We start from the raw sequence: 13,237 nt of genomic DNA on the forward strand, positions 1-13,237 counted from the left end.
GCCCGAGGAGAGGGAGAGAGAGATGGGGGAATGGCCAGCTGCTGGAGCGGCCAGCACACAGACAACGTTTATTAAGTTCACCATCTTCTTTGGGTGCGGCTTATGGCACCACAAAATAATTACAATTGTAACCTCAAAGATCACAGATCATGGGTCATCACAATAAATCTAATAATGATGAAAAAGTGAAGTACTGTGAGAACAACCAAAATATGACACAGACATGAAGTGAGCAAAATGCTGTTGGAAAAATGGCACCAAGAGACTTGCTCAATGCAGGGTTTGCCCCAAACCTCAGTACGTAAAGCACACACGATGTCCGTGACGTGCAGTAAAATGAGGTATGCATGCCTTGTAGCTGCCTGAGCAACATGAGGTGCGTTCAGTCAGGCAGTAACTACCTAGTGAGCACTCCTCACTGTAGGAAATAGACATTTTTAAAAGTACGTCAGTTTATTTATTTATTTCTGGGAGCTCTATGCCCGATGTGGGGCTCGAACCCACGACCTAGAGATCAAGCATGCTCTTCTGAATGAGCCAGCCGGGCGCCCTTACCTGTAGGAAATACTTTACTTTTTTACTTCAACTAAAGCAAATGACATTTACTGTTTGCTTATAGAATTAGGTGCTGTGTTTAATGTATTTACATGAATTATCTACTTATATTTCCATATAAACCACATGAAATGACTTATTTTTCCTTATGCACAGTAATTCCCTCATGTTAAAACTTTCCCCAAGGCAGGATTTCAATTTCAAAATGAGAACGCCTGTCTACAGAAAGTCCACTTGTGTTGTATGAATGGAAATATCTAAGCTTCCTCCTCACATGGCCGACACAGTCTGAGAGATGAGTGCCGACTTGGGGGCTCAATGGAGCCAGTCAGCCCGTCACAGAGAAGGGGTTCTGTTACTGGTTCTGCTCCTGGCTGAAGCTAAATTCTCCCGCTTCCTTCTTACAAAATATTCTGGATTTGAAGATAGCAATATGAAAAGAGGAAATTTGTATTTGAAATCTCGCAAACATAAAAAATGTCTGGGGCCACTTTCATCTCCCCCATCAGGTGTGCCCCCCCCCCCCTTTCCTTTTTACGCGGGTGTAACATATACAGTAAAGTGCACCAATCTCAAGTGTGCAAGCTCCGTGCACTTTTAGAAATGTGTGCACCCACCTGACACAGCAGCACACCCGGCAGGCTCCAGCTGAGACCTGATCCCACCTCACCGAGGGCACTGATCCTCTGACCCCCACCCCAAGAGCTCTTGCAAGTGGACTGCAGAATGTGCACGGCCCTGTGTCTGGCGTCTTCGGTGGACATTATCTCTGAGCCCCGTCCCTGCGGACGTGTGCAGGGGTCTGCCCATTCTTATTGTCGTGCAGTAGCCCACTGTATGAGCTGGATCCGTTCTGTAGGAACGGGCAAGTGGGTTATTTCCAGTTCCTGGTACCAAAAAGAAACACCGCTGTGAGCACTGCGTTACGTGTGGGCATGCGCACCGTGTCCTCGTGGGCAGCAGGTGAGGGCTGAAGGCACTGTTTCAGGTTCTGGGGACACAGCAACCAACAGTCGCAGTGCGGTCCCTACACTCGTGTGCCATCCCTCTAGAAAACTTCAAATGCAAGGCTTTCCACTCAACGTCCCTTCTCCTTGAATATGGCAGATGCAAAGAACATAGGAGGGCCGTGGCCTGGTTCAGCAGAAAGGGCCAGAGGAGGTCTTGTGGCCTTGTCCTTGCAGCAGCCCCCCGCCCCCACCCCCGGCCTGGCACTCAGCATTCATTCAGGCTGACTGGGTCTGTGTGAGAGGAGAAATGTGATTTGTGAGAGGAGAAACAGCTCAAACATTCATTTCCGTTTTCAGAACACAAAGTAGGCTTTATGTAGACAGGATTTACAAGGATGTCACATCCTTGTAAGTTTAGGAAAAAACCCAGAAACTGACCCTTCCTCACTGACAGCTTGAGAAGCCTGCAGTGTAGAGCCCTGGCCTGGAAGGCTGCCTCCTGCCCCCAGTCTCCACATCCTGGGAGAGCACGTGGGTCCAGTCAAAGCAGGGGCCTTGTTAGCTGGCTGCTAAAAATAATCCACTAATGGGAGCTCTACCAATAGCAAAAAGGAATTAAGGTTTATTTATACCAACAAGCAAATCTAATAAAAGCGATGCTCCTTTGCAGAATCCCTGCAAGTGGCTAAATCTCTCACTCAATCTGTTATGTTAGTTTTTGGTCAGGAGCGGCCAGAAGGTACTCTGGGACGGCCTCTGGGCACTCTGTGTAGTATGCAGGATAGGATCCAGGATTCCAGAGTCTCAGCAATGCAGCTCTCAGAGTGCTATAGAGAACAAGCTGGGTGAGAAAGCAAAGCCCTTGGAGAAACTACTGCGTACCCTTTACCTGCCCAGTGTATGCGTGCGGCACATTCAATCCTCGACCCAGCCCTGGGAGTATTACCCACACTTTATATAGAGATTATTTTATACATTAACAGATTAATAAATGAAAGCCTAGAGGTTAAACAATTTATATAGGGTCATAATAACTAGGATTTTTAATTCTCATCTGGCTGACTCCAGAGTCTGGATTCTTCCTAGTAATGCCTTCTTGAAAAGGAGAGTCCAAGCCAGGAAGGATCACTCTGAGTGCCAACATGCAGTGTGCTCACCGTGTTCCCACCACCTCCCATGCCCCTGGCCCCTGGCTCCCACCAGCCTGCCATCGCCTAAGGGGCCCTGTGTTGTCTGTCCCCCTTTATCCACTGCGGTGGTCTTTCTGTGCTCAGACATCCTTGGGCCCTTGTGCTTGGTGTGCTATCTTCCTGGAATGTCTGCCCCAGATGTCCCTGGGCTGGCCCTTGCTGGTCATTTCAGCTGCTCGGCCTTCCCCAAAGGCTGTGTGTGCTGGGCCTCCCCTCCTGTGCCCAGTCCTCTCTGTCACAGTCAGGGGCTGACTGAGGACGGCTGGACATTGAGGACAGGAAGGACGGAGGGTCAGCTCATAGGCCTGGCGGTCCACCTTATGGTAGCCGCGGGCAGATTTTAAGTCCGAGAGCGACAGCATCAGATTTTAGAAATATCACTGTGGCTGTGGCAGCAAACAGCAATGCTGACATTTATGTCACTCCGGTCTCCTTGTTTTTGTTCCTCAGCCTGCAACTCCCGCTGGAAGCAGGCCCCTGTCTTGACTGTGTGCTTGCCCTCAGCCCTACCACGGACAATGCCTGCCTTGTGAACACTCCAATCAGAGATGGGGTAGGGATTATCCAACCCCCTGTGACACCGGTACTGATCTGATCTTGAAGCCCACAATGAAATAAATAAGTCATTCTCACTTACGGACAGCACGACTAAATTCTAATGGGAAACGACATATGCCATGACTAAAAGAATCATCAGTTATGCCTTAAGTCGGGACTTGACTCTGGAATGCGGGGCTGGCCCAAACCCAAGCAAAATGTCCCACATTACTCATCGTGTCAATGTCCCCACAAGTTTTTCTTAAAAAAATGTCTGTAAAATACAGAGCCAATATTATACCTAATGGAAAAACCATTACAGACAACATCTTTAAAAATAAAAGCAGGCAAAGACCTACGTGATGTGAAAGTCAGCAAGAGATGCTTCAGAAGAGAATTCAAAGTACGTAACAAACATTGAAAATGAAGAAAAAGTCACATGTGTGTCAGTTATGCCTCAAAATGGGGGAAAAAGCAACAGAAAATCCAAGGAAATCAGAGTTCATGTGATAGATACTGGAAAGTACAAGAGAAAGGTCTAAAAACCAACAGCACACGCACACACGGAAAACGCACAACCACCAAGCTCAATGAAAACCACACTGTTAGGTCGGTGGCAGGAAGCTCTAAGTGGATGGGCAGGAATTTAGCAAGGGAAGCGAGACACACACTTAAAAAAATCATAAAAGCTGCATGGGAACAGTAAAGGACACCGGGAACAAATCTTGAGAAGGTCCTGAGCTGCGGAGACATGCTCACTGAGGACATCCTGCAGGTGAGGTACGGCCTGGGGATATTTTATATAGCTTCACTAATGGCCTTTGGACATAATCTGGAAGCTACGTGGAGTCTTGGAAATGTCCTGTGTATGGGGTGTGGGGTCCACGGACTTACACATTTATCAAACTCACCCAACCGTACGCGCTAGGGCCTGTTCCGTCCACTGCATGTAAACAACCTCAACGACAAGAAAAAGCCCAACAGCGAACCAGCCGGGTCCTGAACCCACTCGGAAGACGGAGTCGGCGTTGAACTCATTAGCTACGTCCCACTACTACGGTCCGTCTAGCGTGGGTGGGGAGTCTGAGAAGAGTCTTCTGACCCACGTCATTAGTCATGCTCATCCTCTCTGCCTAGTGGCATTCCCTGAACTCGTTTGCCTTGCAGAGTCCAATGGATCTTTCAGCCTTGGCTCAATGTATCTGGCCTCTGGCACCGTCCCTGACTCCTGCAGGCACCTGTGGGCTCCTCGTGTGCCCTTGCTGCCCTCGGGGCACCAGCACAGCGGCACCCCGGGTCGGCACGCCATGACTCGGAGAGAACGTTTTGTTCACGTGCCATCAGTCGTACGCAAGACAGTGGTTATTTAGACACATCAGCTCTAGGTCGAAGAATTAGTAATACTAACTTTTTAAATCCCACATCAATGCAGGAAAATAGGTAGGCTGTCTGGTCAAACGTCTAAGAGGGCCTAGGGAACAGCCGTTCTTGAAGCCCACTCCAGAGCCGAACGGACCTGCTCAGCTGGCTTTCATAAACAAGCACCACTGTCCGCAGCTCGCCTTACATCGAGTATGCTTCAATTTAAGTAATTTAGATTTTTGATAGTTTGAAACTTCTGTTCAAAAGTGAATCCCTCATGGTGCCCATCCACGCTTCATACACCTTGCTGTAAATGTCTGTAGAGAAGATGCAGAAGTACCCCCAGCAGGATGATGCCTCACACCAGGCGGGCGCTGAGCAGCACGGTACGGCAGCCAGGACTGACCCTGTGGCAGGACTCCGGGCTGCATCCGGCTCTGGCGCACGCGAGCTGGGCGACCGCGGGAAATCTGTGCCGTAAAATGAGGGTGATACAGGGACAGACGCACACTCCTTTATCCTCGTTTCCAAAATTTAAAAAGCACCGATGATTGGAAATTTAATTTAGTTTAATTTTTATTTTCTTTTGCATTTGAGGCAAGCTAATTTCATGGCAAAACCTGGCCTGAACTCACGTGAAGTCTGTATTTATACCTGTTCATGTGAACATTCGTGTTTTGATGCATGAATATCGGCACTCTTACCTCTGGGATGCTACTGGAACGTGACCTCATCCGTGGCATGTGCACCACACTACACTGATTTTCTAAAGTAAAAAAAATACTGAATTCTGAAGCACATAAAACCTTCAAGAATTAGAGGTAAAGGATTCTGGACCCGCCTCTTCCTTGTGGGGTGGCTGAGCGGATGGACTGTCTTCACATATGAGAAGTATGTCAGACGGCGACCAGCACGTGGCAGATGTCACCTGGGATCTGAGGCGTTCAGCTGTGAGCGGGGCGTGTGCCGAGGAAGCGTGCACCAGTCCTGACTGGCAGGACCGAGTGTGGAGCGCGTGTGACGTCTGCAGGCCTCCCAGTGTGCCCCACGCTCCCGTGTGCACCAAGACGGCAGGCTTGCTGAGGGCAGCCCAGCACACTCCACGTGGAGGGCACTGGCCCCTCCAGCAGTGAAAACGTGCATCGCCGAGCCTGAGTGTTTAATTCTCAACCACAATTTAAAAAAAATGACAGCCACATATAAAGGATGAAATCAGAGTCGCATGTTGATGAACCGTGCAGGCTGAAACCACTGTTGCCTCATACCATTCATCGCTGGTTTCAGTGTTTCTGTGCCTGGAAGACTGTAAGTGATTTGAAAACTGTCCCCTACCCTCGCGGGTGTCTGGTCTCTCAGCACACAGCTTGACATAGATGTGGCTTCGGGGAATGTTTACTGAATCGAAGCATGAGGGACTGGCTTTGGACTACCCAGGAGGAGGTACCGACCTATGAATTTGTGGAAACACTAGGAGTCCTGGCTCTGTTCAGCCATCCTTTTCAGGCTATTCCAGGAAGACTGAACTAGCCATGTGGGCTGACGGGGGAGTGGGTTCTGAGGCCGAGGGCAGAGAAGTGCTTGGCAGTGGGGCCAGGAGTCCAAAAGGCCCTCGTGTCAACAGACACACAGAGACCGCTCTGCCTCACCACTTCCTCTGTCGCAGGAGATCTAAGGGGGCTGTGGACGCGGGCCGTCGTCCAGAGATGTGTGGGAGGAGGCACCTGTCAGACCACAGGAGGAGGAATGCCGTGAAGGCAGGCGCTGGGTTCTCGGCTGTCTGGTTATACGTGCTGCAGGAGCAAAATGCAAAGTCTTACATGCAAGCGGACACTAGAGGGGTAGCTGCTTCTGTGAAAACCACAGAGATGCTCACACCTCTGAGCCTGTAATGCCGCTACTAAAATCTTAGAAATCTGGCCAGAAAAAATCCACGAAAAACAAATAACGCACGACTGCAAGTGTTAGGGACCAGATGTAAAAGGATCTCATTCTGAAAAACACAAGCTTTTCCAATCATCTATAATATAGTAGACTCTGGCAGAGCTTCACAAGTGGAAGAAATCCGAATTACTAGAAACATAATTACCAGGAATCTCTCCTCTTTTTCTAGCCAGCGCTGATCTTCTTCCATCTCCTGCTGCTGCCGGATCAGCCGCTCTTCCATCAGGTGGGTCGGCAACACCTGCCCGATCCCACGCAGGTCCAGCGCAGCAGAGTCCTAGCAGGGGAGTAAATAAAACAGCACATCCACTCTCAGGAGCCTATTTAGGATGCTCCTGTGTTTTTCCAAAAAAAAAAAAAAAAAAAAAAGAAGCAAAATAGCAAGGGTGGTGGAAATAGGGTCTCTTAGACTCTGCTCATGGGAGCAGCTTTCCTGGAGGTTGCAAGTTACCACCTGCCACGAATCTTTAACAAGTACAGAGTCATTCAGCTCACAGCTCCACTCGCGGGGCTTTATTCTCAAGAAATAACCCAGGGCACCTGGGTGGCTCAGTTGGTTAAACGTCTGACTTTGGATTGGGTTGTGATCTCGGGGTCCTGGGATCCAGCCCTGCATCAGGCTCCCTGCTAGGTAGGGATTCTGCTTGTCTCTCTCCCGCTGCCCCTCCCCCAACTCGTGCATTCTCTCTCTCTCAAATGAATGGATAAAAATCTTAAAAAAAAGAAAGAAAGAAAGAAAGAATCCAAGGTATGTGCAGAGAATGCATCGCTGGTTGCAGTGAAGAAGTGAAAACAATCTGGAGGTAGAGTGGAAGGAGGATTAAGCTCAGTCCACGTGTGCTGTGGAGCACTAAGCAATTGTTAAACATGCTCACCCCAAGGGCAAGGGCACGAGCAGCAGACTATGGGTGCTCCGGGAGTCAGAGAAACACTGACTGTTACCGGAGGGGTTCTTGGTGTACCAGGCAAATCTGGCTAACGTGGCCCATGGAGCGGGAGGCCGTCTCCTGCTCCTTCCTGGGATATGCCTCCCACACACGCTGATTATGCTCAGCCTGACGCACTGCCCTTCAGGTGGGTGGGCTAATGATGGCGGCGTCTCTTTCTTTTAGTAAAAAGGATTCACAGAACCGGGGAGAATTTGAGATGCAACGCCTTGATTTTAGAATTAGGTCATCAAAATCAGTAACTCTTAGGATTCAGAAATAAAGGTACTCTAGGCAAAGCTTCATCAGCTAACAAACAAAAGCCCAAGAACACCCAGGTTACCTCCACGTTGGGCTGCCACATTGATATCTCCTGCTGTCTATGATTCCAGGAATCCGTCTGGTCCAAAAGAGATGCCTGACCCGGGTAGATGCTGCCAGCCATGGCCGTGATCCCATGTGAACCAGGATAGCCAGAGACCTGCGAATGCGGGGCAGCAGGGTCATGTTCCGGCACAGCATGCTTTCGCACAGTTCTGCTTTCCACATGCAAAGAAGCAACTAAGACGACCGAGAACACTGTGCAAACAGAACAATGGTGCCCACAGACATCCACGTGTGGATCCCCAGAGCCTGCGGGGTCCCTTAAGATGGGGAGATGACCCTGGATCATCCGAGTGGACCTAATGTAAAAGCAGGTTCCTTATACCAGTGGAAGGGGGGGAGCAGAAGGGGAGAAATGACTACTGAAGAGTGGGCAGAGAGATACGGCACCGCTGGTTTTGAAGAGGACGAAGGGTCATGGCCAAGGGATGTAGGTGGCTCTGGAAGGTGGTAAAGGCAAGGAAATGGATTCTCAACTAAAGCCTCAAGAAAGGTAATCCATGGAGGCCACGTAAATAAGTAATGCAAATATACACCAGGAAATCAGAAATTATTTACTTTGCAACTCTGCACCCTCGATGCAAAAGCACCAGAGGCCATGAATGTGGCTCAGTGGGCACCGCTCTAGAGCACCTCCTGTCTAACAAACCGGGGCTGATGATGAGAGACACGGGCGTCGTGTTCCGACCGCAGTGACTATGGCAGAGAAAAGACGTTCAGGTGCACACAGAGAAAAATTCCAGGGCAGAAGGAAAATGAGGAAAATGAGAGGAGTTTCTTTATACGGCTTCCTCCCTCAATCGAGAGAGAGAGAGAGAGAGGCCAGAATTAGCCATGTTTCTGTAACCCACTGGGCTAGTACTGGAGGGGCAGGGTTGTTCAGTTAATTTTTTAATGAGATAAGGCACAACCAAATCCAGTACTTCCAAACATCAACACATTCTTCAACAAAGATTGTGCATTTGTTAGGTCTCTAGGCATTGATATATACCAAAATTGCATACTGACAATATATAACTAATAAACTTTCAAGTAATATGCACAGATGGTTCTCACAGTTTACTAGAATCAAAGTATTTCAATAAAAAATTCTGCTAAACATAAAATGTCACATCACTACTATTTTTGGTCAGAAGGGATACGTTACTGCCAAACAACTTTTAGGAATTTGCACAACAAAGAGATTTCAAATATTCTGTGGCAGTTTTCTACATAACATCAACCGTGTGACAGGATCAATGAGCATTTTTGGCTAAGAAGGAACATGAAATAACACCAGGCAATGTCCTATAGCCGTTCTCATTTACAAGATAAGGAAACTTGCGGCCCAGGAGAGCTTAATCGTTCCTTTGCTTGATGAAAATATGAATGCTTTAATGTATCCACTGAATCCTTACTCTGTTCTACACAACGTTCCAGGCACTTAAAGTAGAGACAAGCCGCTGTCCTCACAGGCTTCCCCTTGGGGGGGGGGTGACAGCCACACATGAACACGCACCAGACCCCAGGTGGTGGAAGTGACATAGGCCAGTGTGCCCTGGGTGTGGGGCGAGGGCCTGTGGAGGCGTGCATTCTGTCTTATCAGCAGATGCTGCTGCGCCTTCTCTAAACAAGTCTAGAGGGCCCAGGGATTCACGCCTCCTCCAGGCAAGTGGGTGTCTCAGAACAGTGTCTCCCAAAACAGGGCTCTCAGTCATGCAGCATCACCTTGGGGCGCTTGTTAACAACGTGATACTCCTGGGTCCCCCTTCAGAATTAGTACAGTGGGATCTGGAGGCAGCAAAGCAGGTGAAGAGCCTGGCACGGACCCAATTTCAGTGTCTCGATGTACTACCATCCTTTCTAGTACGGGACGGCCCACACTCTTTCCCTGGGACTCTATGCCAACAGTGAAGAGTGTTTGTCCATACTAATCCAAGAGGCCTGGATTTAAATCACAGTTGAGAGGCATGTAAAGGAATAAAAATGCTTTCATTTGACCCTCAGCAACCCCGTAAAGGATGCCCGGTAAGCGTGCTTCTCTTTTTGCTCCTGAGAAATGTGTCAAAGGGGACGGCAGTTAAAGGAACTCTCAGCTTCTCCCTCTCCGGACAAAGACCCAAGGACTACCCATTGCTTGTTTTGTGTGTGACTTATTCTTCAGTGAAGTGCCTTCCGCTCAAGGCTGGTCATCATCACCGCCCTAGTCAGCCAGCTATGAGAATCAGGAACACAAGAGGCGCGGCTACGAAAGGGCCACAGCCAACGCGAATTACCAGAGGTGATTCTCCTTCCTACAAGTGATTTGGCCTATTCTCCAAATAACATTACCATGGGTACAAATCTGCGGGACAGCCACACCGCGGAATACTGCTCAGCACTAGAAAGTTGTGAACACTCGAAGACACCACCCAAGTACAGGCAGCCGAGCACGCAAGAGGACACCCCGTGTGATCCATTCATCTCAGAGTCCAGAGCATGCAACACCAGTCGCTGGCAACGGTCGGAGAATGGCTGTGCCCAGGCAGCGGGCGACTGACTGGGAGGGGAGGGCTCCTTCCAGGGCCACAGACATGTTCTCTGTCTTGGTGTGGTGTGGGGGACACGGGTGTACACGTCTGTCAGAACATCTGTGCGTTTACAAATACTCTCCCCTCAAGACCAAAACGTTACTGACTTTGCTTCTGACCCTTTTCTTTCAAGGACCGTCTTTCCTAATTTGTATAAGATATTTGCCTGTAAGTCTGACACTCTATCCACACCTGTCCAAGATGGCATCTTGTCTGGTTTTTAAGGTAAATTTGAATGTTATTCTTGCCTTCCAGAAACACCACCCAGTTCATTCCTACCTCTGCATACTGTAGGGACCACCGGATTTGCCCCACACATCACCCAAATGGAGGAAAGGAATGAAGTAGAGAACGTGGGGCAGGACACCTGCCCAGCTGCTTTAACGCCAAGGGGCCAGTGACAGCGCTCCGGGCTGTCGACACAACATCCACTTAGACAATTATTAGGTTGATCACTCTCTAGCTTTCTGCTTGCCAAACCATACTCCTACGTACAGAAATAAAGAATATAAAATCTACAATGTCCCTCCCCACCCCCAAGCGTGAAGAATAAAAGATGTCTTCTGTCTGTAATGCCTCCGTACCTGGTAATGATTGGTTTGTACCATGTGCTGTGGGCTGGGATAAAATCCTTCACTGGACCTTGGACTCGGGTAACCGGGTCTGCTGGGCTGTGAACACATCAACAGAGCATCATAGGAATGAGTGTTTTGAAAATTTTGTTAAATCTATGTTTTACTGAAAATAACAGAAAAAGGCATTTCTCTAAAAGACTTTAGTTGGAAAGAATGATAAAGAGCGTCCAGACACTTCAGTGGGGAAACAGTCTTTCCCACAAACGTCCGGGACAGCAGGGTATCCCCATGTGAAAACACGAAGCCGGACCCCTTCCCCACAATACACACACAGATTAACTCAAAATGGATCACAGATCTAAATGTAAGAGGTAAAACTATAAAACTCTTAGAGAACGGGCCAGTCTTTGTAACCCTGGGTAGGCAAAGGTTTCATAGACAGGACACCAAAAGCTCAATCAATAAGAGAGAACAAAAAAGATAAATTGCACATCATCCAAATTAAAAGCTTCTGTGCTGCAAATGGCACCACCAAGAAGAGACAACCCACAGAGCGGAAGAAAACATTTACATATCAGGTATGTATGAGAGAATCATATCCAGAGATATACAAAGAACTCCTGGAGCTCAACAATAAAATGATAAATAATCTGAATAAACAGTGGGCAAAGGACTTGAGCGGACCCAAGGGAGATCTATCAGGGGCCAACAAGATGCGTGACACCTTCCGGCACCAAGGAAATGTGAATCGGGAGGCTTTCGGAGCAGGGAGTTCATTTGGCTCTGTGGCTTCCTGGCCCTGTGACCGGGCAAGTGGGGAGCCGAATGGTCTCTGCGTCTATCAGACAGGAGATGAGCTACACGGACTGGGAAGTCACTCCCAGTCTAAAATTCTCAATCTGTTTGCGACCTACATGAATTTAAAGTTCATAGCAAAAGAATGGTTTAGTCTGAAATAGAAGTTAAGTCCACAAAATTTTCTAAATCTGACGGATTTAACAGAGCAGAAACCCACTGTTCTCCAGCCAAATGAAGTCCAGAATAAAAGGAGACGGATTTAGGTGCCAGCAAGCCCAGGGGAGGAAAGAAACACCTCAGAGCCCCTGTCTCTTCCCACGGACGCAATTGGTCCTGGAGGAACACACGCTTTGCTCGAATTAAGTTCTGAGGAAGTCTGGGTGTCCAGGAGCCTCGCTACCCCCCCGCTCTGCTCACACTGTCTCCGCTGCCTGTCCTGAGTCTTCTCTGGAGAGTGCCTGAAATCTCTTGTTTTCTCCCACCCGATGTGACACCCCAGTCCTCTGCTCTCCTCTGTGATGCATTTCCAATGCTCTAGCCCTACCACCGCAGGCCTGCTCCACCTCCGAGGCTGGAAAATGTGCCCTCATTCCTTTAGCCGACACTTCAGTGGCCCAGATGCGGTTCACCCCAAACTTACCCAAATATGAGGATGGATCCCCAAGACCCCTGGAAACAGGAAAGGGACATCAAGGGGGTGTCATAGGCTTTACCCTGTGTTCTAGGGTGGCAATTTCCAAAGTACGCTCCATGAAGCCCAAGGGACTACCCTTCAGATTTATATTTTTTAAAGGTTTCATTTGAACAAGTGGTTAAGAGAGGTAAAGAAAAACAACAAACAACAAAGTCCGACTATTTCTGTTGCAGGACACTGGAGAGGCAGCACTTGTTGTAAAGCTATGTGTTCACATGTAAGCATGGCGTGGTGCTCTGGGAAAGGCCTCCCGGAGTCCAAGCATGGAAGGATGCAGCGCCAAGGATTTGGACAGTAACCACACCGACGTACAGCTGTGTCCCCTGGCTTAGACTCTGGAGGTGGCATGTAAGTACCACCGGCACAAATAAACTTTTACTCAGCATGGCCTGTGTGCACAGAGCTAGGTGCTTCCCACACAACGTGACAAGCTGAACAGCGTGCCACCCAGGAATATTACCACTCCACTCTGCAGAGGATGAAACCGAGGCTTGGAGAGCGCAGGCAGTGTGAACAGGCTGCACAGCCCATACTGGAGAGCTCAGGCAGTGTGAACAGGCTGCACAGCCCATACTGGAGAGCTCAGGCAGTGTGAACAGGCTGCACAGCCCATACTGGAGAGCTCAGGCAGTGTGAACAGGCTGCACAGCCCACACTGGAGAGCCCAGGCAGTGTGAACTGGCTGCACAGTCCACACTGGAGAGCGCAGGCAGTGTGAACAGGCTGCACAGCCCATACTGGAGAGCTCAGGCAGTGTGAACAGGCTGCACAGCCCA

At 49.1% G+C, this 13,237-nt stretch overlaps 1 protein-coding gene across 16 annotated transcripts in view; it reads right to left on the reverse strand.

Annotated features, from left to right (window-relative positions):
* Window positions 1-13,237, reverse strand: part of PTK2 (protein tyrosine kinase 2) — a 259,862-nt gene that overhangs the window by 18,057 nt on the left and 228,568 nt on the right. For all 16 annotated transcript variants that reach the window (XM_032415592.1, XM_032415591.1, XM_032415581.1 and 13 more), the window contains 3 exons: window positions 10,979-11,065; window positions 7,805-7,942; window positions 6,681-6,812 (listed from right to left, as the gene is read on the reverse strand). In XM_032415592.1, coding sequence (XP_032271483.1) covers window positions 6,681-6,812; window positions 7,805-7,942; window positions 10,979-11,065 — 357 coding nt within the window. The remainder of the gene's footprint in view (window positions 1-6,680; window positions 6,813-7,804; window positions 7,943-10,978; window positions 11,066-13,237) is intronic.

Source organism: Phoca vitulina, unplaced genomic scaffold, assembly GCF_004348235.1.
Source record: "Phoca vitulina isolate PV1807 unplaced genomic scaffold, GSC_HSeal_1.0 scaffold18, whole genome shotgun sequence".
In the NCBI taxonomy this organism is placed as follows: domain Eukaryota; kingdom Metazoa; phylum Chordata; class Mammalia; order Carnivora; family Phocidae; genus Phoca; species Phoca vitulina.